Source organism: Aethalodelphis obliquidens, unplaced genomic scaffold (genome assembly GCF_003676395.1).
Source record: "Aethalodelphis obliquidens isolate GAN/ISIS:26980383/991018 unplaced genomic scaffold, ASM367639v1 scaffold44, whole genome shotgun sequence".
In the NCBI taxonomy this organism is placed as follows: domain Eukaryota; kingdom Metazoa; phylum Chordata; class Mammalia; order Artiodactyla; family Delphinidae; genus Aethalodelphis; species Aethalodelphis obliquidens.
The window spans coordinates 11,836,312-11,864,082 of NW_020837988.1; the positions used below are offsets into that span (position 1 = coordinate 11,836,312).

At 55.9% G+C, this 27,771-nt stretch overlaps 2 protein-coding genes across 2 annotated transcripts; one reads left to right on the forward strand and one right to left on the reverse strand.

Moving 5' to 3' along the window:
• Positions 1-8,422: 8,422 nt before the first annotated feature.
• Positions 8,423-13,773, reverse strand: ARL16 (ARF like GTPase 16). The gene is made up of 5 exons (XM_027081027.1): positions 13,690-13,773; positions 13,444-13,502; positions 12,697-12,810; positions 11,969-12,084; positions 8,423-11,829 (listed from the first exon to the last, which is right to left on the reverse strand). The coding sequence occupies exons 1-5, from the start codon at positions 13,748-13,750 to the stop codon at positions 11,658-11,660; spliced, it is 522 nt and encodes a 173-aa protein (XP_026936828.1). The 5' UTR covers positions 13,751-13,773; the 3' UTR covers positions 8,423-11,657.
• Positions 13,774-13,941: 168 nt separating this feature from the next.
• HGS (hepatocyte growth factor-regulated tyrosine kinase substrate) lies at positions 13,942-27,237 on the forward strand. Its single transcript, XM_027081007.1, has 22 exons — positions 13,942-14,070; positions 15,557-15,641; positions 15,965-16,040; positions 16,413-16,505; positions 18,005-18,128; positions 19,238-19,290; positions 19,713-19,781; positions 20,456-20,580; positions 21,611-21,689; positions 21,756-21,854; positions 21,943-22,038; positions 22,701-22,739; positions 22,817-22,957; positions 23,058-23,117; positions 23,618-23,828; positions 24,169-24,341; positions 24,416-24,556; positions 24,639-24,816; positions 25,536-25,669; positions 25,755-25,874; positions 26,032-26,121; positions 26,538-27,237. Exons 1-22 carry the CDS (start codon positions 14,034-14,036, stop codon positions 26,646-26,648), a joined length of 2,334 nt encoding a protein of 777 aa, XP_026936808.1. The 5' UTR covers positions 13,942-14,033; the 3' UTR covers positions 26,649-27,237.
• The last annotated feature ends 534 nt before the right edge of the window (positions 27,238-27,771 follow it).

Sequence of the window (27,771 nt, forward strand, 5' to 3'; positions counted from 1 at the left end):
TAGGAAATCGAAGGCTATGTGGTTGTCTAAAAGTATTTTAGCCAGTGAGTCAAGTGATAATTGTTGGGCTGCAGAATCAGCCAGCTCTCCTGATATTAGGGGGAGATTTCCGATCACGTTCTCATTAGCGCTTACTCCGACCCAAGGGGGTTTTGATGAGAACTGGCCAAATGGCACAGACTCGTGGCACTTGACCAAATAACGTGGGATCCCCAATCACTATGAAGTTCAAGAAGCGTTCCTCTCCCATGGGATCTTAGCCACAGAGCAGCAGTGGCTTGTCTACGTGGAAAAGCTTCGGTCCACTGAGGAAACATGCACATCATTACCAGGAATTATTTATACCCATGAGATGGTGGGCAGCTCTGTGAAACCCACTTGGCAAACGTCGAATGGTCCATCAGGCAATTTGGAGCTCCTGGGAGGGAGCATTGTGGACAGTTTTTCTGGATTTTATTTTGGGAATGTGACACCAACCCTGGATCCAACAGCTTCCCACAAAATGCTGCATGATATTTGATATCATCGGGCTTCCCTGGTGGCACAGTGGTTAAGAATCCGCCTGCCAATGCAGGGGACACGGGTTTGAGCCCTGGTCCGGGAAGATCCCACATGCCGCGGAGCAACTAAGCCCGTGCACCATTACTACTGAGCCTGCACTCTAGAGCCTATGAGCCACAACTACTGAACCTGCGTGCTGCAACTACTGAAGCCCGCAAGCCTAGATAGAGCCTGTGCTCCGCAACAAGAGAAGCCACTGCAGTGAGAAGCCCTTGCACCACAACGAAGAGTAGCCCCTGCTCGCCGCAACCAGAGAAAGCCCGCGTGCAGCAATGAAGACCAAATGCAGCCAAAAATAAAACATTAAAAAATTTTTTTAAAAGTTCGATATCGTCAGCTGAGAATTCATTACTTGGAAAAGCAACATTGAAGCCTGCACACTGGTATTAAAATTCACAATGTGCAACACTTTAAACAGCAATATCAACCAGCCCCCTCACTTTATTACCACCAGTCTGGTGTAAGGGCATGATGTGTTCACTCCTGTTGGAAGAGCACTAAGTCCTGTGGATTCCTGTCTTTTTTCATGACTTGCTAAGGTTTATTGGAAACTCCACTATTGGAATTGTGCTCCGAGGCACAGGCTGTTCAGTAGTAATGGGCTTGAGCACTGAGAGTGTAGCTCCAGTATAGAAATTCATTCCCAGTCTGGAGAGTTGTTTCTCTGATCTGAGTAAGAGGGAGGCTTGGAAAAGCGCCAGATTCCTTGGAGTCCCATCACTGGGAAGTGGGAGGACATTGGAAAGATGAGTTGACTGAAGATGCCTGGAGCGTTTTGGTTTCTAGAAGTCTTTCTTCCAATATCCTGGCTTCTTACAGTAATGACGGAGGCTGAGAGGACTTTGCTTAGGGAACTCCATCTGCTGAAGTTGGATATTAAGGATTTTAATGGTTTTTTTCTTAGTAGAATCATCTAGGGTGCAGGTTTGCCAAATTAAGTCTGGAGAGGACATAGTTTCCCATTCTATTGTAATTCTCTTAACCAAGAAAGTCCTGGTTTAGCCCATTAATGAACACAGAGTTGAAGGCTACCCCAGTGGATTCGACATCCATAGGGAGAATACTGAAAAACAATTTGGAATCGATGTGTGATAGTGTGCTTTATGTATAAATGTAGATGTGGTCTTCATCTCCATTTCTGGCACAGAGCTCTTAAAACCCTTGGAATTTTCTTACTAGAGCAACAAAGATGTCTCTTGTGAGGTGAATGAATTGGCTTTTGGAGCTCACCAAATGATGGGGGCTGGCTGCCAGGAGAAGCAACCTTGTGATTAGAGGGTTAGAACCTTTCAGTTCCAATTACCCCCTACTACCCAACCTCGGGGGAGGGGAGAGGGCCTAGAAGTTGAATTAATGATTCAATCAATTATAAAACCCAAAGGACAGGGTTTAGAGAGCTTCCAGGTTGGTGAACATATGGAGATATGGAGAGAGTGGTGCACTGGAAAGGGCATGAGAGCTCTGCCCTTTCCCCATACCTTGCGCTATGCATCTTCCATCTGGCTGAGTCATTTTCTTTTATAACAAACTGGTGATCTAGTAAGTAAACTGTGTCTCTGAGTCTGTGTCGCTCTAGCAAATTAATTGAACCTGAGGAGAGGTCCTGGGAACCTCTGATTTATAGCTGGTCGGTCAAAAACAGAGGTAACAACTCAAGCTTGTGATTGGCCTTTGAAGGAGGTGGGGGGCAGTTTTACAGTTTTGTAAGACTGAGCTCTTAACCTGTGGAATCTGTATCTCGGGGTGGGTTGTGTCAGAATTGAGTTGAGGCTCCAGAAGGACCGTCCTGCAGGGTTGCGACCCCATCGGGCACTCGGCTAAACAAGTCTCCCTAGTGGGGAAAACTGTCCGCAACTTCTCACGTGTTTGACATCATTACACGCTGTCAGCATTTACCCAGTAGAGGGAGGCGTGGTGCTGCCACGGACAACACAGCCAACCGCACAATGGGAAGAGGACCCCAGACCACCAGGAGAATCGTGTCCTGTGGGAGTCCTGAAAGTGCAAAAACTTGCCTGAGAAAAATGGGATTGGTAAAACTAATCAACAGAAAAACTGGTCATGCTACCAAGTTCTAGCTCATACTGCTCGCCACATGACAGGCCAATTGAGAGACGAGGTGTTGGGACAAGGAATAGCAACTTTTTTCAGAAAGCCAGCAGACTGAGAAGGTGGTGGACTAGCATCCCAAAGAACCATCTTCCCAAGTTAGAATTCAGGCTTCTTTTATACTGAAAGGAAAGGGGGTAAAAGTCCTGGTTCCAGCCAGACTCTGGACAGGAGTGTTGCTTTCCTCCTGCACCCTTTCACAGGTGCACCTGGTCAGGATGTTTCCTGTGAGCTAAAAGAATTTTAGCTTCGGGCTTCCCTGGTGGCGCAGTGGTTGAGAGTCCGCCTGCCGATGCAGGGGACACGGGTTCGTGCCTTGGTCCGGGAAGATCCCACATGCCGCGGAGTGGGTGGGCCCGTGAGCCATGGCCGCTGAGCCTGCACGTCTGGAGCCTGTGCTCTGCAACGGGAGAGGCCACAACAGTGAGAGGCCCACGTACCGCAAAAAAAAAAAAAAAAAAAAGAATTTTAGCTTCATGCTCATTACCTGGGAGGCAGGGTTCCCAGAGATGGGCCATTATGTGTAATTTAAGCTAATAGGCAACATCCCTTTAGTGATAAACTTGTCATAGAATACAAGGTTCTTCCCTATTACAGTCAGAACAGTAAAATTCATTCCTGACTTTAAAAAATGAAGACTCAAAGAAGAAATAAGATGTTCTTAAAGTTTTTTAAGCCTGTGAAATTTGGCCCAGGAAGACTGATTTTAATGGAGGAAGAATGGCCGCAGAAGAATTTTCAGTAAGTAGAAATGAAATATGAATATATGGGTATATCTCTTATCTAAACATATTACTCCCCCTGTAAATGCCACGTGGAACACCCCAGATGAAGCCACTGGTATCCTTTGTATGCAAGCCAGTGGGACTGGCTTTATGATGACTGGGATATTCAGCTGCTGAATATGCCTGTTACCCAGGTCACGGTAAATGCTGTGATTAAGGGAGCCCCTTTCACTTGGGCACCCTCTTACTGCAAAATCGAAAAACAATTTGGGAAGCCTTAGGGAATTTGCTATCTCAGCTTGCACTGAAGGGTATTGCAGAGAACAGTATGTTAGCTAACAAGAGAATGGAGAGAGGCCCAGGGCAGAGTGAAGGGGCTCTTCCCAACAAGGTGGAAATTTTTAAAGGGTTATGAGAAGATGAATAGAGCAAATATTGAAAGAGACAGAAAAAAGGAATCAGGAAGGGATGAGCAGGATAGCAGTCATTAGATGGTTATTTATTTTTATTGAAGTATAGTTGATTTACAATGTTGTGTTAATTTCTGCTGTATAGCACAGTGATTGTTATATGCACACACTTTTTTTTCATATTCTTTTCCATTATGGTTTATCACAGGATATTGAATATAGTTCCCTGTGCTTATACAGTAAAACCTTGTTTATCCATCCTATATATAATAGTTTGCATCTGCTAACCCCAAACCTCCCCCTTCCCCCACCCCCCTTTAGATGGTTATTAAGAAATGGGATGGGGGGCTTCCCTGGTGGCGCAGTGGTTGAGAGTCCGCCTGCAGATGCAGGGGACACGGGTTCGTGCCCCGGTCCGGGAAGATCCCATATGCAGCGGAGCAGCTGGACCCATGAGCCGTGGCCGCTGAGCCTGCGCGTTTGGAGCCTGTGCTCCGCAACGGGAGAGGCCGCAATAGTGAGAGGCCCGCGTACCGCAAAAAAAAAAAAAGAAAAGAAAAGAAATGGGATGGGGAATTCCGTGGTGGTCCAGTGGTTAGGACTCTGAGCTGCCACTGCAGAGGGCACGGGTTTGATCCCTGGTCAGGGAACTAAGATCTTGGAAGCCTCGTGGTGTGGCCAAAAAAAAAAAGAAATGGGTTGAATAAAACAGACACTGATGGGGTTAAAACAAAGGTTTTAATACCTAGGTTGGGCAGACCAAAGGGACCCTATGTTGAGCCCCAACATTAAAGGGCCCCAAACACGTCTGCTCTGTTTACCCCAGTTTGGAGACATTTAACAGCCGGAAGGCAGAGATTACACTGAGAATCCCAACCAGCAATCACTTGGGTCAACAGTTAGGTCAGTTAACCAAGATAAAGATTGAAGGCCTGGGTCTCTTGGCTCAACCCCTCGCTGGGGACTTCTGCACAAGAGTGGGTAAAATAGGGGGTGGAGAAGAGAAGTTTCCAGGACTCCTTGACCCAGGAGCCCAAAGACTGGTACCAAAAGCCTGGTGAAGCCCTGACTTGGATGCAGTCAGACTGAGAGGATGTGACAGTGTCACGGTTGGTGGGGTTATGAGAGTTGGAATGTTTAGGCAAGTATTATGTACAGAAGTTGTCTCTCCCAACCTGAATTTACAGGGATTTTACAGGGATGGCTGGGGACACTTCCCCTACCCAGTGTTGTAAAACTGAAACACCGGAGGCCACAGTTAGGAATGTAAGAGTTGACGGAAGTAAGGGAAGGGTGTGTAGAATTGGCATGTTTGAACAGGCGTTGTGTGAAGTGGTTGCATCTGTTTTACCTGATTGTATTATGGGGACGGACATTGTACCTGCCTGGGGAACATTCCCCCCACCTAGTCTTATAAAACAGAAGGCATGTAACTGCCTTTCAGGACATGCTAAATGGGAACCGGTAAGGTTGGCTGAGCCCACACAGTGTGGGGGTAGAAGCTGGGGTGCTAGTCAGGGACAGATTCTCTGTGTGGTGGCCCTGTGTGGAGGGTGAGAGCCTGTGAGCACCCCCCAGCGACGGCTGCTGGGACTTTGGACAGGAGAACTTCCACTTGAGGGGGGTTTACCACTCTCAAGGTTTACCACCTTGCCATCTGACATTAACTGAAGCTACCCCAATGACTGAAGGACATAAGATGATCTTAAAGCTCCTACAAAGCTATGATGTCTAGGACGATGTCAGAGAAGCACTTTAATGGGGATGGCAGTCCTCAGAAGGGTTCCATATAAATATGAAAGTGGAAATGGTTTATACCAGACCAAGGTGCCTGGGGAAAGCAAGGAGGTGTAGGAGGCAGGAAGCCTCTTTTGCCCCCAGCACTGACTCTGGAACTGCATGAGGAAGTGCTGGATTCTGCCTTCACTTGGACAGTGCCCTACCACCAGCTCTCGACTGACCAACAAAGAGCTGTTTGGTTTGTGGACGGCAGTTCCAAAGTGAATGGACAACATCTCGTTTGGAAAGCTGCTACATAAAGACCAGAGAATGGAGACTAACTGAAAAAGGTAAAAATGGACCAGCTCGTTTGGGCTGAATTACATGCAGTTTTTCTAACAATGATGGAAGAACTGAGCAGTGGTAAAAGCCCATATGTTTGAGTTATTACTCATGGGTAGTGGCCAGTGGCCTGGCTATATGGTCAGGCAGGAGGGCAGTGGAAACCTGGCTTATTAAAGGATGCCCATTCGGGGCACAGCCCTGTGGAAATCACTGTGGGAATTTGAGGGGCACATTAGAGTAGGACATATTAGTGTCCATCAGAAGAACCCCTTTCCGGGTTTGGAAGGTGACTGGAACTGACAAACTATCCCCACATGCTCCCGTGAGATAGCCACCTGGGTCCATGAAATCTGTGGACATGGGGCACTGCAGCAACGCAGAGATGGGCTGAATCTAGACATACAGGCAGACCTCGTTTTATTACGCTTCATAGATAATGTGTTTTTTACAAATTGAAGGTTTGTGATAACCCTGTGTCAAGCAAGTTTATGGTTGCCATTTTTCCAACAGCACTTGCTCACTTCCATGTCTCTGTGTCAAATTTTGGTAATTTTCACAATATTTCAAACGTATGCACTGGGGAACCAAAATGTTTGTGTGGCTCACTTTATTACAATATTCGCTTTATTGCGGTGGTCTGGACAGGAACCCACAGTATCTCTGAGGTGCCTGTAGTCCTCTTGCGCCCTCTGAGGCCCAAAATGTCAGTAACAACGGTCCCGTCTGCCAATGTGAGACACCAAGACCACAGATGGCTGCACAGCAGGTGCCCTGGTGGGCAGGCCCTGAGCATAGGGGGCAAGTCAGACTGATGCCAGGAGCCTGGGGCTACAGGGGGTCCTGACATGAAGAGGCGCCAACCCTGGACTGTGCTTTGCTGCCCTGGTGGTAGATGCAAATGCTCAGAATACTATGAAAGAATCACAACAGAAGATATTGCACCAGTTTGGACAGCAGACCATCACTTCTTCAGACCAAGGAACTCACTTTCATGTCCACTATGGGACAGACATTATTCTAGATGTTTCTGTGAAGGTGTTTTTTAGATGAGATTAACATTTACATCAGTAGACCTTATGAGTAGGGCAGATTACCCTCCATAATACAGGTGGGTGGGCTTCATCCAATCAGTTGAAGAGCTTAACAGAAAAGACTGACCTCCCCCTCAAAGCAAGAAGGAATCTGCCCTAGATGGCCTTCAGACTGGAAATATACCACCAACCCAGGTCACCAGCCTGCTGCTCATCCTGCAGATTTTGGACTTGCCAGGTTCCAAAATCACATGAGCTAGTTCCTTTTTTAAAATGTTTTCTTATTTTTAAAATTTTTTCCAACTTATTATTTATTTATTTATTTTTGGTTACATTGGGTCTTCATTGCTGTGCGCGGCCCTTCTCTAGTTGCTTCAAGCAGGGGCTACTCTTCGTTGCAGTGCACGGGCTTCTCATTGTGGTGGCTTCTCTTGTTGCAGAGCACGGGCTCTAGAGCGTGTGGGCTTCAATAGTTGTGGCTCACAGGCTCTAGAGCACAGACTCAGTAATTGTGGCACATGGGCTTAGTTGCTCTGCGGAATGCGGGATCTTCCTAGACCAGGGCTCGAACCTGTGTCCCCTGCATTGGCAGGCGGATTCCCAACCACTGCACCACCAGGGAAGTCCCGAGGTAGTTCCTTAAAATAAATTTCATTCGCTCTTTCTCCCTCTCTCTATATTTATAGATACATATAGATGCTGTAGCACAGTCCCTACCCTGCAGCTGTACCATCCAAAATACTTACAGACTGGCCAAACTGCCCCAGTTAAGAACCACTGTGTATATAAATCTTTTCTGTTCCTTGCTGCTAGTTTGTGGTTTCCTTCGTATGTGTCCTTTACATTTCTTGACAGTTTACTCCTAAATATTAAAAAGCTATCACTTTGTGAATGAAATTCACAATTCATTAAATTATCTAATTTTACTGATGTATTTTTTTTGGCCATGCCACGTGTCTTGTAGGATCTTAAGTTTCCCGGACCAGAGATTGAACCTGGGCCCTCTGCAGTGAAAGCACAGAGTCCTAACCGCTGGACCGCCAGGAAATTCCCCTAATTTTACTGATATTTTAAAACTATTTTCTTTTACTCATTTTTAACAGGTGAGCAAGTGAATTATCTTAAACATATTGTTTTATACTTTATACAAAATACAAAACTTGCACGTGATGGCACTGGTGCTCCAGGCCTGCTCTGGGCCTGGGGCCAGCAGGAGGCGGTCTTTGCTTTGCTCCTGCCTGATACCTGGGGGACTCTTGCACCCCCGAAGCTAGTCTGGGAACACAGACACCAGGTGGCAGTATCAGCACTTTTTTTTTTTTTTTTCTTTGCGGTATGTGGGCCTCTCACTACTGTGGCCTCTCCCGTTGCAGAGCACAGGCTCCGGAGGTGCAGGCTCAGCAGCCATGGCTCATGGGCCCAGCCGCTCCGCGGCATGTGGGATCTTCCCGGACCGGGACACGAACCTGCGTCCCCTGCATCAGCAGGCGGACTCTCAACCACTGCGCCACCAGGGAAGCCCTTTTTTTTTTTTTTCATCAGCACTTTTGAGACGTCAGTACTGAGTTCAGAGGGCCCTGTGGCATCCACATGGAATTTGAGGGTCCATAGTGGGCTGTGCAGGCAAGTATCACGGCTGCTGCTTTCCCTCCCGCTGGATGGAGTACTTGCCCCAGCTTCGGGCTGTGTGTGTGTGGGAACAGAGCTCCTCCCTCTTAGGGCCACTTAGCTCTGCTGCTCCTTCTTTTAGATCCCGGCACTCACTAGGTCCAGACCAAGAACAGCAGAGGAACCCAACAGCAGGGGCAGGTGTGTCCGCTCCACCAGACACACCAGTTTATAAGGTGCACTAACAGGTGGCCTGCTGGTTTGCACATCAGGCTGTCATTCAGGGTGGCCTGTTCTACATGTCAGCTTAGGAGCCACAGAGGAAGGCAGTCTCCTCCCCTAGTTGAAACACCCTTTTTTCTTGGTAATAAAACCCAGCAGATCTGAGCAGCACATTATTCCCAGGTGTCATTCACTCCATGGTTGGAGTCCATACTTAGAAACCCGGAGATGCAGGCTCAATGGCTTTTCCAAGCGCCAGTGGGCATTTCCATCACTGGATGGGGCCGTTCAGAACTGTCTCTCCTGAAATTTGTGGCCTTTGCTCGTAGCAGGGACCTGGAAATCCCAGGTCCGTCTCTCCCCCGACCTGTGTCTCTTCCTGAGCCGTTTTGTTTTTTTCCTGCTCTCTGGCACAATCCCCAGCACCCTCAGTGGAGGACATGGAAGGTGGAATTTACGTGCCATTTCTGGCACATTAGCAGTTTGAAGCAAGGCCTGGTGGAAACTGAAGCCCTGGCTGACCTGGAGCTCTCTACCCGCAGCTGACCAGAGTGGGGGTGGGGGACAACCTGATGGAAACACTGAGCAGGGGCTTGTGGGGATTGGAAGGCACAGAAGGGGAGGAGAGGAGGCCCTGTGGGAGGTGGCAGAAGGAAAGGAGGGCTGGGGCTAGCCAGAGCATGGCCAAGTCCAGGAGCCACCAAGGCAGGTGGCGAGGCCCCAGCAGCACCCAGGCCACGTCAGCAGCTCTGGGGCCGTCCAGCCACCATGTTGCCAAGCTCTGTAGGCAATTCTGAGAACGGGGACACTGAGGATGGATGGGCCCCTCTGATAGCCAACCTTGCGGGGTGGTGTTAGGGGGCCTAGCAGGACCCCAGTGTTCAGAAGCTCACCCTGTAACGTGGGCGAACGGGGAGTATGTGCAGGTGGCATGTTCTCCAGGGAGAGTGCCTAGCCCCTCACCAGATTCTCAGGTCCCAGACAGCCTCTGCTCAGAACCTCGCTTCATCCCAGAAGGGAAAAGACAGGTTCCAGGTGGCCAGCACCCACTCCAGGGTCACAGTCACAGAGCGGTCCCCACTAGGGCTCCAAACCACCGCTGCACCCGTGTTCAGGTGTTATGGGCACCGCAGAGCACCGTTCCATGGCCTCAGACTGAGCCGTCCAGCCAGTCACCACCTCCCAAAACTGGCTGCTCTGTCCTGCAGGTCTTGGGAAAACTGTTTTCAGGGCTCTTCAGGATCACCTGCCCAGCTCCAGGATCTCTTCATAGAGGACATTTACTCAACCGAGAGCCGCTTCTCAGAGCACCTAGGGAAACAGGAGCGGGTCGAGGACACAGGGCAACGGGAGCCCAGACCCCTCAGGCCAATCTCCTGGAGTACGGATGTAGCCCTGCCTGTCCCCTCTGGGCCTGGATGTCTGGCCCTGGGGTCAGAGTGGCTGGGGCAAAGACACAACCGCAGGGGTGGCCGAGGCAGGCTGGTGTGAACTGTTCCCGCCCTAGAGAGACCCAGGGGTGCTGGGGCCCTGGGTCCCCATGAGACCAATGGGGGCCATGCCGGCCTTCCAAAAGCCCTCGGAGGGCCTCAACAGTGCCACCTGTACCAGCCTCATTTGGAAAATGCTAAAATGCTTTGTTAAAACACACCTGCATCAAGCCAAAAGATGAACTAGGCATGTGACCCATGAATGGTTGACACTTCAAGGTCTGGCCACACTCTCCTCAGTGCCCTGAGATTGGGGGACATCTGCCAGCCAGTCACTGTGGGTCCTGTGAAATCTCCACAGACCCACCATGGAGGGGGACCACTGGCAACTACGTGGTCTGCCTGAGAAGGTGGCACCGGCCCTGTACATCCAAGAGCCAATTGAGAACCTTCCCAGGGAGCAGCAGCACTGAACTGGGAGGCCTATCGCTTCAACAGGGAAAGGAAGACTTGAGACCGCACTGCCCTGCAGGACATACAGAGCTTTCTCGGAGCACCATTTAAAACCTCTGTAGAACAGAGCTCCCCTCACCCCCGCAGAGTGACCAACTGGAAACCGTGAGGAGGCTGAGGGCCTGGGCCGATGGCCCAATGCGCTAGACCACCAGCTGAGACAGAGGAAGCTGTTGTAGGAAACTCACAACAACACGCAGAAGCAGAGGATTTCTTACTAGACTGCAGTAGGTTTAATAGTGGCCCCAAAAGATACGTCCAAGTTGTAACCCCCGGAACATGCAAAGGTGACCTTTGGAAGAAGGATCTTTGCACATGTAACTGTGGATCTTGAGATGAAATCACCTTGGATTTAGGGTGGGCCCTACATCCTCCTTATAAAAAGAGGAGAGAAGACCACGTGAAGACAGAGGCAGAGATTCAAGTCCTGCGAGCCACAAGCCAACGACACCAAGCGGCACGAGCAGCCACTAGAAGCAGGGAATGGATTCTCCCTCAGAGCCTCCACACTTCTGGCTTCCAGCACCGTGAATGTAAGTTTATGCTGCTGCAAGCCACCATTTGTGGCGATTTGTTACAGAGGCCCTAGGACACAAATGCACCAAGCAATAGGTGTTTTCCCACAAGCTTCCTTGTACAGTCAAGGTATCAGAAACTCAACAGGTTGGAGCTTGTATCAGAGTTGAGAGAGCAGCTCTCCTGGTGGGCAGGGGAACAAATCCCCTGGAACCATCCCAGGATGGTGTAGGACACAAGCCACCTGGAAGGCCTGTCCTCCTCTCCCAGCTCTGGAGCCAGAGGGCAGATGTCAGGAATTCTATAACCTGGGTGCCTCAGTTTACCCATCACTGCAACTCAGCACAGAACCCCATCTTCTAGGATTTATCCTGCCCTTATAAAAGCAGCAGATGGCCAGAGGCCAAGTAATGCTTGCTTCTGCCTTCTTGCCACAGAGCAGGCCAGCCACGCTTCTCGGCCCTGCAGTCAACCATTCGTTCTGTGGGTGTCCTCGAGCCAGCGCAGCACTTCTGACAAGCCAGTGCCTTTCCGGGCACTGATTTCTACCGTGGTGATGTTCTGCTTGGCACAAGCAATGAGGTCCGGGAGCCTGATTAACGACTTTATCTCTTCTATGGTCATGTAACACGGCAGGTCACTGGAGTGAAAGCAATACCTGTCAAGACTGGGCTGCCATCGCTGCACCCCCTCCCTAACGAGCCACCCTCCTGGCTACACTCCACAGGAGCTCCGCCCTGGGGCACCCCTGCATTTCCTCTCAGCTCACAGACACGTACATTTTATTGAAGAGAATCAGAACCGATGCTTCTGCAAGTTGTTCTGCCGAAAGGAGAGCCAGGAGCTGCACACAGGATGAAGAGAGCTGGGTAGGGTTAGAGGTGTCCACCATGAACTGGAAAGAAGTAAATGGAAATTAGGACCCCCCTGCAATGGAACACTATCCCTGCCAGACCTCCTCTCCTCGCATATACGGGCCTGGCTCAGGAAGAGCAAGAAAGGCTTCCAGAAAGGGAGAAGCAGAGGGGAGGGAGCTGTGCAAGAAGGACCGGTGTTATTTATTTGTTTCCACCTACACGGAAGTCTCTACTTGTGTGGCCATTACTTTTCCAAGGAAGGGTCCTAGAATTTGGGGCACAGGCCTTGCCAGGATGGGACGAACCAGGGGATATAGAATTCAAACATAAAATGTAAAAACACACCCAGGACAATAAGGCAGTGAGTGGATGGCACAGTTACCTGCAGAAAAGGAACACTGCCCTCAGCAAGCCTTCTGTGAGTTTTCACGTTAGCCTGGGCTCAGGAGCCCTAGGGATCAGGCTGGGGTCCCAGAAGGAAGCAACTCTAGTCTGGACCCTGTTTCCCTGACTCGCACAGTTGCCCAGGAAACCAAACTCTATCCCACACAAAGTGAAACTGGGGACTAGACAACGCTAGAATAGGGACATACTTCCCCAAAGGAAGTTCAAAAGACTACCACCTACCAGGAGAGAACAACAGGACCTACCAGGAGAGAATGACAGTTTCCATAGTAACTGGACCAGATGGGGCCCATGCACCCGCCCAGCTCCCGGATGGTGATCCTTCTCTGAGCCACGATGTCCGTTAGGTTGGTACCCACCTGTGGAAAAAACCAGGATGCACAGAGACCACCACAAGCGCTTTCCCACACGGAACTCCTGGATAGCAACGTGCCCAGCCCTTTACACTCCAACCTAATCCCCAGCATAGGTCTTCTCAAGTGTTTAGGCCCTAAGGTGGAACCGTAAGGGAGGAGGCCTGAAGATGCTCCCAGGCGTCCAGAACCCTCAAGGCTGGCTGTGGCCAGGGCACCAACGCCCACCAGCGGGATTCGCCTTGTGCGGCGAGCAGCAAATGCAGTCTGACCAGTAGTGAGGGGCGGGAGGCTCCGGATCCCCTGGGACTCTGTCCAGGCGGAGCCAGGCTCCCCGCGGCGACACCACCTCAAGTCTGTACTGAACACACTGACCCGCCAGACCCCAGCTTCCATTTAAAGGAACCCAGGGACTTCCCTGGGGGCACAGTGGTGAAGACTCCGGGCTCCCAATGCAGGAGGCCTGGGTTCGATCCCTGGTCAGGGAACTAGATCCCACATGCATGCCGCAACTAAGGAGCCCGCCTGCCACAACCAAATAAATAAATATTACAAAAAAGAAAAAAAAGGAACCCAAAGCGCTCTTCTAACCGCAAGGGGACCCACTTCTCCTAAACCTGCAAGAGGCCGGACGCCTACCGTGGGCCGCGTGGGGGGAAGATCGCCCAGGTCGCCCTTCCCATCCCGGGAGCTCAGCTGTGCGAGGTAGTCAAGGTCTCCGAGCTGGTCCGAGGAGGGAGCGCTGGCCGGACCCCGCCCCGGGCGCCCCGCCCCCCGCCCGGGCGCCCCCCACCCCGCTCGCCACCAGCGGCCCCCGAACCCCCAGGCCCCGAACCCAGACCTGCGCCCCAGGCCCCATCCACCCGACCCGGCGCGGAAGGATAGTCTGCAAGCGTTTCACCAACAGCGTCTTCCCCACACCCGTGGCCCCAAGCAGAAGACACATCCCGCTCGCCGCTCCACTCTACACCCGTGGCTCGGCGTCCTGGCGACGCCAGGCCTTGCCCCCGGGCTGCTCATTGGTTCTCAGCGCTTACCGTCTCAGTGGGCGCGGTCCAATCTGCGCCCAGCGTCTGGGGCGAGCGGAAAGGCCCGCCTCCCCGCGGCTCGCGAGCAGGCCAGCGACGTGCGCGTGCGCGCACTCGAGACGGCAGGCGGAAGCGGAAGTCGGGGGCGCGCCGGCTCGCAGCGGGGAGAGCTGCGGCGTCAGGTCGGGTTCCTGGGTCGCCATGGGGCGCGGCAGCGGCACCTTCGAGCGTCTCCTAGGTAACGCGGCCCCCGCCCCCGGAGCGAAAGCCCCTGGGCCCCAGCGCTCCGGGGCGACCGCCGTGCCACCCGGGCCCTGGGCGGGCGCGCAGGCGACGCAGGGCCGGCGGTCCGGGGCGCGGCCCCGGCGCCGGCCGAGTAAATGAGGGTCCGCGTAGGAGACGGGCCAGGAGCCTTGGGGAAACGACCACCAGCGTCTGGCCGAACAGGCCTCACGTCCTGAGTCACGAAAACGGGTGACTCAGTGAAATAGTAAAATCTCAGTAGACTCTCCATACCGAAACCTAGGTTGCATGGGATTTGGGAGTTCTGACACATACATGGGTCCCAGAGGGTGGAGCCAGCAATGTCCTCTGTAGGTCCTGCCAAGCTCTTTGGAGCGCTGCTTCCCCAGGGACCCAGACCTGTGCCCTGTGTCCCCACTGGGCTCCCGGAAGCGCCCAGGGCTAGGAAGGCGTTTCTTCTGTTTTCTGGGGTGGATAGCTGATCCTTCTGAGCCTCCTGGAGGTCACAGATTTTAGGAAGGAAAATCGATTTTTATGGGCGAGCCCCCACCACTCCATGAAACCGTGTGTGCTCTGTGTTTGGGATCGGTGCTCTGGGTACTGGAATGGTCAAGCCGAGCCTGCCCTCCTTGTTCCTTGAATATGGTTTCCGAGGGACCTCAGATGAGGCGCCTTTCTTGCTCATTGAACGTACAGGCCGAGGAGCTCAGCTTATGAGGTTGTTCAGGCCTTCAGTGGTTAGTCCAGAAGTTACTCCCAGATCCACGTTGACCATTTGTACAACTCCAGGGAAGATGGTACTGGCTGGGCTGGAGAGCAACCCCTGAGCAGCACATCTGTCTGTCTGAGGCCACAGCGACATAGACTAGAGGTGGTAGCTGGAGAATCCTTGGCGGGTCGATCCTGTCTGCGCCTCACAAAACACGTGAAACAGAGCACTGGGGTCTCTGCTGCATGCCTCTCCAGCCATGCCTCAGCTGAGACCTAATCAAATAGGTTAAGCTTCTGAAAAACCAGGGACTCTGAGGGATGAGGCAGCAGAGTTCTCTTTGTTGAGAAACAGCTGAGTATAGTGTTGAATTCTGGCTTTGCCCCAGCAAGCTTCGTGACTTCAGGCAGTGACCTCACCTCTCTGTTTCAGTTTCTCTGTCTTCAGAGAAGGTGGAAATACCACCTAACTCTTAAGGTTGTGTGAGAATTGAGTGAGTTCACGTAAAAATGTTTGGAACAGCACTTGGCACGTAAAAAGCTCACAACAGCGTTCTCCATTGTTATTTTCCAACCTGTTTGTCTGTCTTTCAGGAAGGACAGTGCTTTCATGGTTATTGTCAGGTGTCAGGAGCATTTTCAGTAGTTTTCTGTTTGGTCCAAATGTCTAAAATGGGAAGGGGGCAGTCCCTCCTGCCTGTTGCTGAGGTGGGGGGCCACCTGGGGAATCACAGAGCAGGATGAGCCCCTGTAATGGTGAGTTTCTGTCTTAGACAAAGCGACCAGCCAACTTCTTCTGGAGACCGACTGGGAGTCCATCCTCCAGATCTGTGACCTGATCCGCCAGGGGGACACGCAGTAAGTGCTCCCTCAAAAGCAATGGGGTGGCCACCCCGTGGACTAGGGTTGCTTGGCGTCCGCTCATCTTCCAAGATCCTGCCCGGATGGAAGCCAACCGTGTGAGGCCCTGGTGGAGGACTGTGTGGTCTGTGTGCTGGGGTTTTTGAGATCTTGGGACGATTAAAGGACTTTCTCTGTACAGCTTGGGAGGGCACAGTTACCTGGACATTTGCCTGGGGGGTGTCTCAGGGACCAGATGGTGGGTGGGCTTTTCTCAGTCTTAGAGGCTGTTTTCTTTCTCTTTTTCTTTTTCTGCTTTTATCAATGCCTTTTTCTGTCAGAGCAAAATATGCAGTGAGCTCCATCAAGAAGAAAGTCAATGACAAGAATCCCCACGTGGCCTTGTATGCCCTAGAGGTAATCAGACCCTGTACGCCAGGTGGCACTGGTGGGGATAGCAGGGATGGGCACACCGCCAGAAGTGGAGGCACTGGGGCCGTGGGGCAGGGCTGGGAGCAATGCCTCAGCTGTTCCACCTGAGGCTGACATGTGTGGGCCCTGAGGTTGACTCCAGTGTCTGTCCCTGGTGATAAAACACAGAGTTAGAAGAAGCAGGTGTACCCCTGGCTGCTTCCTGCCTCAGAGGCTGTAACGCGGGCTTTCTTGTCCGGCTGGGTGGCCTGAGGGCCCTGTTGAGGCCTGCCTTCTTGTGGGGAGGTGGGCCCGTCCAGGACGGGGAGTTCCTGCCCTGACCAGAGACTTAAGTCTACCCCACCTTGGGGCCTGCAGGTCATGGAGTCCGTGGTGAAGAACTGTGGCCAGACGGTTCATGATGAGGTGGCGAACAAGCAGACCATGGAGGAGCTGAAGGAGCTGCTGAAGGTGGGCGCTCTGTGGGGAGCAGGGAGGCCCAGACTGGGGTGCGCCACCACACGGGCTTCTTGGGGCTTTGCTGGTGGGAACAGTGCCAGGTGCTGGAGGGCTGGAAGGCGAGCGTTCGTGGTCCCTGCCTTGTGAGGTCAGGCCTTCCCAGAAGTCAGCGGGGCTGCATCTGGGGGTGTGGAGGAGACCCCACTCCTCCTGCAAAGTTGGGAAGGCTTCCTGGGGGGCAGGAGCTGAGTCTTGAAGGGCAGGGGATGCTCACTGAGCAGTGGAGAAGGTGGGGAGGGAGCTGTGTGCCATGGGCAGAGGTTGTAAGTGGAGGCCTGGGGTCCCCAAAGGCTCGGGTAGAATTCTGAGCAGGGAGGCACATGAGTGCTTGTGGAGGGAGAGTTAGGGAACAGCAACAGCAGAGCAGGGACGCCAGGGCAGTGGGTTTTACACGCCCCCCAGCCCCCCGTGGGTGAGGGGCATCCCACGGAGCTGAGGGTGTGGGTGCCCTGGGTGGCAACCAGGGAGTGAAGCCCCAGCACCAACTCCGCCGCCACTGTGGCCTGGGCCCTTTGGGGGCCTGTGGGCCTCACAGCCAGGAGCCCGACTGGGGCTGAGCTGACGGCGGGGCTTCTCCAAAGCCCTGACTGGTGACTTGGCCAGCACCTGCTCTGGCCTGGGTGACAGCAGAGGAGTTAGAACCCGCCCTCCTTGTCCTGGCACAATCGTGTCCTGTTCACACTGTACATGGTCTGAGTCCTCACAGGGGCAGGGCTACCGGAAAGGGGCCCACTGACCAGACCCCGATTACAGGGGAGAGTGGGAGCCCTGGCGCGTGAGCTGTGCTTGGTGTCTTGAAGCAGCTTCCTTGACCCGCCATCCTGAGCATCGTGTGTGGATAGGCTCCTGAGAGAGCTCTAGAAATGTGGTTGTCTGTGCTTTAGCTTGGTGGTGGTGGTGGCTCTGTATGTGGGGAACTTTCTGGAGCCACTCCCCCACCTGCCCGCGCTGCCTATGACTGGAAGAAGGGGGCCAGCCGACCGTGCATCTGCTTCCTCAGCCCAGGCCTGATTGGCTCTGCCTGTCAGAGGCTGGCCTTAGCTGGCAACAGAGTGGGTTACAGGCTGAGGAGCTTGCTAGGCAGTCAGTGTCCTGTAGGGCACAGTGATGGGGTGGGGAGAGGCAGGTAGTTACGGGGCAGTAGGGGTTTGAGAGCCTCCACCTGAGGGATGCGCAGCTTCACCTAGGCGGTTAAAGATAAGTCCAGGTCCTGAGTGGGCAGACAGGTGCAATGGATTTGTCCTTGGGGACGGGGCTTCCTAAAGTAGGCCTGGGTCTGGGGAGTGGGTCACTACATGGCCCTGGTGCCCCACTTGGGGGACCCGCCCCACCTCTGCCAGCCCCAGTTGCTCGGAGTGTTGGGGTCTTGCCAGCTGCTTTTTCGTGCCAAGATGTCTCTTTGGCACCTGCCTCTCCCAAGGTTCTTATCTTCTTTCCTCCCTTCTCCACAGAGGCAGGTGGAAGTAAACGTCCGAAACAAGATCCTGTACCTGATTCAGGCCTGGGCGCATGCATTCCGGAACGAGCCCAAATACAAGGTCGTTCAGGACACGTACCAGATCATGAAGGTGGAAGGTGAGTCAGGGTAGTGGGGAGCAGCAGGGTCCAGCGCCAGGCCTGGGACATGCCACCAGGAGGTGAGGGGCTGCCCTGCACAAGGCGGGCCCAAGGGTGGCTGTGCCCGCCCCGTGCGCAGTGGGGGTAGCACTGTGCTCTGGGCACAGCGGAAACTCCTAGAGAGTTGTAAGTGGGGGTGTGGCAGCTGAGGTGTGCTTCTTAAGGCCCACCGCGCGTTCCTCCCGGCTGTTGCGGTGCCAGCGGAGAGGTGGTGGGCTTTGGCAAGGAGGGCGGTGGATTCAGGCCTTGTTTGGAGGATTTGCTGGTGCTCTCACCAGGCATGGAATGAGAGGACTGGGCTGGGGCCTCTCCCACCTGTGCTGCGGCGGGGGAGGGCAGGTCCTCTGGCCCTGAAGATGAGGCATGGAGTGGGAGCGGGGGCAGCGCCTGCTGGCCGCGGGGTGGGCAGGACCGTGCAGACACTGTGTGATGAGGTCGGTGAGCTGGCCTCAAGCTCCCAATCCCTGGACCTTATACACGAGAGAGAACGCGCAAAGCTTTACCGGGGGGAATTCCCTGCCGATTCAGTGGTTAAGATTCCAGGCTTTCACTGCTGGGGGCCTGGGTGGACCCCTGGTTGGGGAACTAAGATCCCCATAAGCCACACGGCATGGCCAAAAACAAAAACAAAGCTTTCATGGGATTCCCAAGGGGTCCATGTCTCAAAAAACAGCTTAGGAACTCCAACTTTTAAGAGCTCTGGGAAGCATGCCTGGCTGGGGTGCGGGACCAGGAGCCAGATGGACTGGGGAATGTCTATGAGGCCTTGATGAGGTGGGAGCAATGCCTGGCTCTGTGTGTGGTCCCCAGGACAGAGCGGCCTGTGGGGAGCCACCCCAGCTGGGGGTCGGGCCGGCTGAGCTGTGCCCCAAGGCGCCCTTGCCCAGTGTGGGGTCACCGTGCCTGCTGCCCCGGGGCTCTGGGCTCTTCTGTCTGTTTGGGGAGGCAGATGCCAAGAGCTAGGATGCAGCTCTGGAGGCCTCAGGGCAGATGGGTTCGGGCAGGTGAGGCTATGGGCCTCGCCCACTAGGCAGCACTTGGCGGTAACAGCGGCCTCCTTTCTCCAGGACACGTCTTCCCGGAGTTCAAGGAGAGCGATGCCATGTTTGCGGCGGAGAGAGTGAGTTCACGGGGTGCTGGAGGTCTAGGAGTTAGGCTGCTTTGAGAAGGCAGAAGGGAAGCCCTGGGATCTGGGCTTGTTGGCAGCAAGTGAGCTGCTGATCTGTCTCAAGAACGAGAAAGCTTGACTTTTTTCAGTAGAATATGCAGCTGCGTCTGCAGGTTGAGACAGGAACCCAGTTCAAGGTGCCTTAGGGCTGTGGTTCCCACAGCCGTGAAGACAAATACTTATATATCCCCAAAGCTGTGGGAAGGAAGTCTTGCTGTAAGGTCTTTAGAAAGAAAGGAAGACTGTTTTGGAGGGGGATCCTTCCTCGAGTCATGCCTGCAGTGAGTTGGCTCCAGTCCCTTGCACACACCTGTGGGAAGCGGGGATCGGCAGGGAGGGCAGGGACTATGTGACCCGACTCTGCCTGTCCCCAGGCCCCCGACTGGGTGGATGCTGAGGAGTGCCACCGGTGCCGAGTGCAGTTCGGGGTCATGACCCGCAAGGTGAGTGCACCCGCCTTGGGGAGGGACCTGGCTCCACGCCTGGCCGGGGCAGACCCCAGGCCACCTGCTGTCATCACAAGGCCACCGCACCCACGCACGGGCCTTTCTGTCTTGGCTGGGACCTGGCAGTGTAGGGAGTGTGGTCACCTAGGGTTGGTGTCTGATGGTCAGTGCTGTCAGGGGAAGTTCGGGCAAGGCTGCACCCCTCTGGGAACGGGAGTATACCCCACGCCCGGGGCTGGGGGTTTGGGTCTGCGTTGCCTCGGCCAATAGCCCCTTGGCCAAGTCTCCTCAGCTGACTTGGCCTGTGCAGCTTGGACCCTCCCTCTTCCCACCGAAGCCCAGGCTGGCCATGGCAAAGGCTGGGGCCTGGGGCATCTGAGCAGACTCACCGGACTCACCGTCCAGCAAAACTCGTTTATCAGGACAACTCATGCATGTTTTTTGTGAATTTTTCTTCGTAATTTGACTTCTTTTCCTCAAAGTGGAGGCTACAGTTGAGAGCTTGCAAGTGCACCCTGTTCCCCCAGGGCCTTTGTGGCCTCCTGGGCTTGCCTTCTGCCCACCCTGGCCTGGGAGACCTGGTCTGGCGCGTCCTGCAGTGGGCGGTGCTGGGCGGGGGGTGGGCGTGAGGGGTGGCCGGCCAGGCTGCCCTGACCTGTCCCGTGTCGCAGCACCACTGCCGGGCATGCGGCCAGATCTTCTGCGGCAAATGCTCCTCCAAGTATTCCACCATCCCCAAGTTTGGCATCGAGAAGGAGGTGCGTGTGTGCGAGCCCTGCTACGAGCAGCTCAACAAGTAAGTCCCCTTGGACACTGAGCGGAGCCAGCTTCTACCTTGGTAACCGGGGGCGGGCGGAGGAGGCGGGGGGAGCGGCAGACTTGGACAGAGCCCAGCAGGGCCCCCGGCTCTGAGGCCTGCTGGCTAATCGCTCAGGTTTCGTTTTGTAACGTCTTAGTTTGGGGGCGACACTTAGAGAAGAGATGCAGGAACAGTCTGGAGACCACACGCCCCCTGCTCCTCCCGCAGCCTGGGTCCCTCGGCCCCATTGACTCCATCACACCTGCCCTCCCCGCATCTGCCTGCGTGTCCAGACACACACACGTGCCCTGAACCAGTTGAGAGTGAGCTGCAGGCACCCTGTCCTCCTCGCCTCGACCTCCTACGTGCGCTTCCCTGGATGAACTTTCCCCATGTGACTGCTGCCGGCTGTCGAGTTGGGGCATTTAGCATCAGCGTGGTTCTGACACCTACTGCCCAGTCCCTGTCCAGGGTTCCCGTGTCCCAGTGACATCCTGCAGCGGTTTTGTCCTGTCAGGACCCAGCCACCACATCAGTTTCCTAACCCAGCATGTTTTATTTGCTTCATTTTTTGTGACGAGGACGTCGCTGAGGGGCCTAGGCTGTTGTGGCACATCCCTAGGTTTGGGTCCAAGGTTTCCTCGTGGTTAGAGACAGGTTCTGGCCTGGGAGCCTGTGCTGTCCATCTGTCCCAGCATCAGTGATGGAATCTGATCCCTTGGTGAAGTGGTGTCTGCAGGCTGCTCCACCGGGAGGTCCTTTTCTGTGGAAAGCCGGAGCCAGGCGGGTGTTTGAGCCCCATTTGCAGGAGGGGGAGCTGTAGCTTAGGCCAGTGACTTACCCAGGGCTCCACAGCCCAGAGGTGACAGCTGGTTTGAGGGTCCAGCTTTTCTCTGGAATGTGGTCTGTGGAACCCCCGTCTTCCTTCTGTGGGGACGTCAGAAGGAAGCCCCAGGCTGTGTCCTGAGAACTTGTGGGGGGCCAGGGGTGCAGTGCCCGATAACGTACAGCGTCCTGTCTCCTCCAGGAAAGCGGAGGGAAAGGCTGCCTCGACGACGGAGCTGCCCCCGGAGTACCTGACCAGCCCCCTGTCGCAGCAGTCCCAGGTACTGCCCGGGCCTGCGGGGGCGCCTCAGCCCTGGGCCCGGCTCACCCTGCCCTGCCATCCTCAGCTGCCCCCGAAGAGGGATGAGACGGCCCTGCAAGAGGAAGAGGAGCTGCAGCTGGCCCTGGCCCTGTCGCAGTCCGAGGCCGAGGAGAAGGAGAGGATGGTGAGCCGGGGGTGGCCTCACTGAGTCTGGGGCTGCCAGGGGAGTCCGGGGGCACCCTCGCGACACCCTTCTCCTGGTTCTCCTGCAGAGACAGAAGTCGGCCTATGCCGCGTACCCCAAGGCGGAGCCCACACCTGTGGCCTCGTCAGCACCCCCCGCCAGCAGCCTGTACTCTTCGCCCGTGGTGAGCCCGCCCTCCGGCTCAGCCCCACTGGCTTGGACCCCCTTCCCATGGTGGGGTGGGGAGGCGGGGGGGTGGTGCCCCAACCTAGAGGCACATGTCTCATGGGCAGGGGCAGGGTGCGGCCTGGCGCCCACGGGTCTCAGCTCCCTGGTCGGGACCCTTGTGGGATAGAGGGCACTGTAAAGGCTGGCGGTCTCACTGTCGAGACCCTGGTCTCTTTCACACCCCCAAGAGCAGGAGGAGGTGAGAACCCCTGGGGTCAAAGGGGCTTTGCGTTTTTCTGGCCTTCAGTGGGGCCGTCACAGGTCTGCTTTTTGGGGATGGACCCAGCCTCTCTTTGGCCTCAGTTCTCTTTGTAAAAAGGGGGTGGGTGGCAGGTGGGAGAAAAGGTTTAGAAAGTCACTTGCAAACTCTGCAGGGCTCTGTGGGTGGGGCTGAGAGCAGCCCTGCCACCTGCCCACCTGTACCTGTGGTTCGTGGGAGGGCTGGTGGGGCACCACGCTGTGCCCTTTCTACGGTTTTGGAGCCCCTTGGGGTTCAGACAGGCTTTGGCCAGCCTCTAGGGTCCACTGTCATGGCTGCGTCATCCAGGCCTCCTGAGCGATGGCCAGGGTTGCTGCTGCTCCGGCCTATGACGCCTCACACCCCCCACATCTCCCCAGAACTCGTCGGCGCCTCTGGCTGAAGACATCGACCCCGAGGTGAGGACACCCTGTGTGTGGTGCTTTCCCCTTGCTGCCTCCTGGCCCTTGGGAGTGACCCCCTCTTGCCTGTGCAGCTCGCCCGGTACCTCAACCGGAACTACTGGGAGAAGAAGCAGGAGGAGGCTCGGAAGAGCCCCACGCCATCTGCACCGGTGCCTCTGGCAGAGCCCGCCGCCCAGCCTGGGGAGGCACACACAGTCCCTGCCAGTGTGGAGGTAAGGGGGCTGCTCTCAGGCTCCTGGCCATGGTCCCTTGGGAGGGGGCTGCCAGGACAGGCCAGGGGCGGAGTCCCAGTCACTCTCTGGTGTCTTCCAGACTTCCCTCCCAGAGACAGACCCTCAACCTGTAAATCCGGCCGGAGGCCCCTTTAGTGAGGTAAGCCATGGCTCCCTCCTCAGGCTGGGGGCATACTTGGCCTCCCGGAGCACAGTGTGCTAGGCCCTGCCCAGGCATCTGTCAGGAGGGCCGAGCTGTGTCCTCAGTGACCTCCTGGAGGCAGGCCATTGCAGCTCATGGCTCTCCGTTGAACCTCGCTGGGCTGGCTGTGGGCCAGAGCTCGGCTACTCGTGGCCTACCCTGAATGGATTGGAATATTCTGGGGCTCTGCACTTTGGTGCCCAGGGGAATAAGAGGCTAGAGCCAGGACAGCCTTGTCTCGGCCACACTGCGTCTCTGGGTAAAACCCAAGCCTCCCTGGGCCTTAGTTTCCTCACGTGTGAACCGGGTGCTGAGGGTGCCCCTTGCAGACCCACCGGGAGGACCAAGTCAGATGTGCAGCAGGTTCGGAGCTCAGCGGCCAGATGGTGGGTCCCTGCCCCTGCTCGGGGACCTGGGGGCGAAGGAGGCACTCAGCCAGACCCCCTGTGCCCCGGCAGCAATACCAGAATGGGGAGTCGGAGGAGAGCCACGCACAGTTTCTGAAAGCCCTGCAGAATGCCGTCACCACCTTTGTCAACCGCATGAAGAGCAACCACGTGCGAGGCCGCAGCATCACCAACGACTCAGCCGTGCTGTCCCTTTTCCAGTCCATCAACGGCATGCACCCCCAGCTGCTCGAGCTGCTCAACCAGCTGGATGAGCGCAGGCGTAGGTGCCGCACACACCCTCCCGGGCGTCCCTCCGGGGCCACGGGGGCTCCCGTCAGGGGCCGGCCACATCCCCTCGGGGCAGTGGGTGCCCTCCACCAGGCGTCATCAGGCCTGGGGTCGTGTGGGCAGGGCTGCCCTGAGGGACCTTGGGTTCTACAAGAAATAGTCCCAGTGGCAGGAAACGTCCCACTGAGCGCCGGACAGTCAGCTGGAGGAAGTGTGTGCGTGCGTGCGTGCTTGCCCACCCACCCTGGAGCCCTTATGCCAGCTGTGCCCTGTTGACAAGCGCTCAGCTGGGGAGCCATTGCCAAGGCCCCCGCTCTGCCCTCTCCCCACAGTGTACTACGAGGGGCTGCAGGACAAGCTGGCGCAGATCCGTGACGCCCGGGGGGCACTCAGTGCCCTGCGGGAGGAGCACCGGGAGAAGCTGCGCCGCGCAGCCGAGGAGGCCGAGCGCCAGCGCCAGATCCAGCTGGCCCAGAAGCTGGAGATCATGCGGCAGAAGAAGCAGGTGCGGCAGCGGCAGCCCAGCCCTGGGGGTGTGGGGGGCAAAGCCAGCACTGACGGCTGCCTCATGGCCCACAGGAGTACCTGGAGGTGCAGCGGCAGCTGGCCATCCAGCGCCTGCAGGAGCAGGAGAAGGAGCGGCAGATGCGCCTGGAGCAGCAGAAGCAGACCATCCAGATGCGGGCCCAGATGCCAGCCTTCTCCCTGCCCTACGCCCAGGCACGTGCCTGCCACACGTCCCACTCCCTCCAGGCACCCTGGTAACTGAGAACTGCCCTGAAAGCCGTCTCTCTATCCCCAGCTCCAGGCCATGCCTGCAGCGGGGGGCGTGCTGTACCAGCCCTCTGGCCCAGCAAGCTTTGCGGGGACCTTCAGCCCAGCGGGCTCAGTGGAGGGCTCTCCCATGCACACCATGTACATGAGCCAGCCGGCCCCAGCCACCAGCGGCCCCTACCCCAGCATGCCTGGGGCCGCAGCAGGTAACGGGGTGGGGGTGGGGCGGACGGGCGGAGGGCCGACAGCCCAGATGAGCCCCGGACCACTATCCCTTTCTTCTTTTATTATTTCAGTGTGATTTCAGAGTTACAAAACAGTTGGCAGAATGGTACAAAGAATTTTTCAGATTCCCAGACATTTCCTTGTTAGCACTTGCCCTCTCCACACACACTTTTTCTTCTGACCCGATTTAGGGTGCACGGCAGGCGTGACGCCTTTCACTCCTAGAGGCCTCGGTGCATTTGCTAAACCAGGATGCTCCCCACGGCCTGGGTACAGATGCCGGAACAAGGGCTCTGAGGCCATGTTGTGACTGTGTCCATAGCCGGCTCAGCTCCCACACAGTCCCAGTACCCCGTTTGTGCCAACAGGAAACCCGTCACATGTTTAGCTGTCCTGCTTCTCTCACCTCCTTTAATCTAGAATGTTCCTTGGTCTGCCCTGGCATTTTGTGACACTGACTTCCCAAAGAGCACTGGCCCGTCATCTTGCAGACAACCCCTGTTTGGGTGTCACTGGTCTTCGGAGAGTGTGACATTCTGGGGGTCCTTTGCTATCTTTGTTGATTTCACTTACTTTCGTTTCGTGAGAATGTGAAACACAAACTTGGTTCCAAAAGTCATAAAGAGAAGGAAAGGTCAGAAGAGGGCCCCCACCGTCCTCGCCACTTCGGGGTGGTGAGCTCTTTCCTCTTTTCCTCCAGATCCCAGCATGGTAAGCGCTTACATGTACACAGCAGGGGCCGCTGGCACGCAGGCAGCCCCTCAGGGCCCCACCGGGCCCACCACCAGCCCAGCCTACTCATCCTACCAGCCCACTCCCACGCAGGGCTATCAGGTAGGTGGGAAGGCCGCCCCCTCCCCTACAAGGCCACTGGGGCAACTGGGCTCAGCCTTCTTCCATTGCCTCCTCCCCTCCATAGAACGTGGCTTCCCAGGCCCCGCAGAGCCTCCCGGCCATCTCCCAGCCTCCACAGTCCAGCACCATGGGCTACATGGGGAGCCAGTCAGTGTCCATGGGCTACCAGCCTTACGGCATGCAGGTGAGAGGTTGTGGGGGCATCGGGTGGCGGCAGTGCTGGGCAGGCTCCACTCTCTGCTCATCGCCCCACGTCCCCTCCACTGCCCTCTCCTCGCTGGTTGGTGTTTATCTGGTTACAGAGCTCCTTTCTCAGTGTGGGGTTGTTTTATCCTCCACAGAATCTCATGCCCACCCTCCCCGGCCAAGACGCACCTCTGCCGCCCCCGCAGCAGCCCTACATCTCGGGGCAGCAGCCCGTGTACCCGCAGGTGAGCCTCTCCCGGGGCCAACACCATGGGTCATGACAGGGGACAGGTTTTGCTGTGGACCCCCCTCAGCAGCGGGGCTGCCCTGGGAAGTGCAGCCAGTGTGGGGCAGGACGGCTGCTCTGCGGGCAGGACCAGGATAGACACTTCACAACACCTACAGGTGCCAAACCACGCATTTAGTAAAAAGCCCAAGGTCACATCATCTCCAGTCCACAGACATGAATCGGGAACACCTGGGGTCTGGGCTCTGCTGGGGACAGGAAGAGTGCAGGGAGTCGGGAGGGTGGGCTCGAGGGGCCTGAGTACCAGGGCAAGGCTGGGATGTGGCATGTTCTGGAGAGGAGCCGGTATAGGGTGGGGTGGCTGGGGCCTGGAGAGGGAGGACAGACCGATGGGCCATGTGTCCCCCCCAACAGATGGCGCCCTCTAGCGGCCCTCCCCAGCAGCAGCCCCCAGTGGCCCAGCAGCCGCCGCCACAGGGGCCGCCGCCACAGGGCAGCGAAGCCCAGCTCATCTCGTTTGACTGACCACGGCTGGGAGCTCCCCATCCAGAGTAACACTACGGTTCTCCAAAACCACCGCCTCCGTCTCTAACTAGCATCGTTCTTCTGCCTCGCTCTCTCCCCTCTGCGTGTAGTGTCCCTGCTCTGCACGGGCAGGGTGACCCTTCACCCTGGCCCTTTTCCATCTTTGTCCTCACCTGCTGGCTTCTCGTCCCCCCCCAGGCCCCATCCTTGTCCCTGTCTTCTTGAGTTGGTGTCTGGCTCCTCTCCCCAGGGCTGGGCCTCGGCGGGGAGGGTGGTAGGGAAGGACTTTCTCTGAGAGGAAGCCCCCAGCCCAGCACGTCGGGTCCCGAGAGGGCCAGGTGGAGTGGGGTCTCTGCCCCACACAGCTCATGCCCTCCCGTTCCCACCCAGGACACCTTAGGGCCTGTGGCCTGTGACTAGCGTGAGTGCTCCCCAGAGTCCTCCCCTGCAGGCTGTCAGCAGGGGTGCTCTGGCCCTCACAGGAAGGGTGGGGCCTGTCTCCAGCTTCTCTGCTTCTGAGCCGTCATCTCATCCAGTGCCCTGAGTAGACAGAATGGAACAGTGATAATAAAATGTCTTTCAACAAGTATTCGGGTGTCTGCACAGAGAGGTGCTGAGCAGCTGGTCTAGCTGTGGACAGGGGTGTATGAAGTGCCTCCCCACAGGCCAGCTGCCCCTCGCCCCAGGCCCAGCTCCACAGGAGTCTCAACTGGTAGATGCTGCTCTGCCTTGAGATCTGCTGTTTTCCTCCCTGAGACTGAGCACTGAGGAGCTGTCCTCTCTCCACCCAGCCCTGTGCTGCCCTGACTCCAGTCTGAGTCTGGGGTGCCAGTTGAGAGTCGTAGCCTAGAAGAAAACATTTAAGACAACGCAGACTCGCAGCCTCTTGCATTCAGGATTCAGAACATTTCACAGACTTTGGACAAACCTCTTGGGTGACCCCCATTTTAGCTTGTCTGCGAAGGAATGGACTAGTTTAATAGGCACAGAGCTCACGTCAAAGGAATGGCCAGAATCACAGAGGTGCTGGGCCGAGGGCAGCGCTGTCTCCTGGCTCTGATCTAAAGTCAGGGCTGTTCTGCCTGGGCTCTTAGGAAATCATCTGTGGCGTCTGGGACAGCAG

What these genes read in the sequence shown, in the direction of transcription:
- HGS (XM_027081007.1), top strand. Translation starts at nt 14,034, where the DNA reads ATGGGGCGCGGCAGCGGCACCTTCGAGCGTCTCCTAG. An exon ending in CTGAAGACATCGACCCCGAG is followed by an intron (nt 22,740 to 22,816) that starts GTGAGGACACCC and finishes TTGCCTGTGCAG; the next exon opens with CTCGCCCGGTACCTCAACCG. An exon ending in CTCCCACGCAGGGCTATCAG is followed by an intron (nt 25,670 to 25,754) that starts GTAGGTGGGAAG and finishes TCCCCTCCATAG; the next exon opens with AACGTGGCTTCCCAGGCCCC.
- ARL16 (XM_027081027.1), bottom strand. Translation starts at nt 13,750, where the DNA reads ATGTGTCTTCTGCTTGGGGCCACGGGTGTGGGGAAGACGCTGTTGGTG. An exon ending in GTTGGTGAAACGCTTGCAGA is followed by an intron (nt 13,503 to 13,689) that starts CTATCCTTCCGC and finishes ACTACCTCGCAC; the next exon opens with AGCTGAGCTCCCGGGATGGG. An exon ending in TTCCCCCCACGCGGCCCACG is followed by an intron (nt 12,811 to 13,443) that starts GTAGGCGTCCGG and finishes TTTTTTCCACAG; the next exon opens with GTGGGTACCAACCTAACGGA.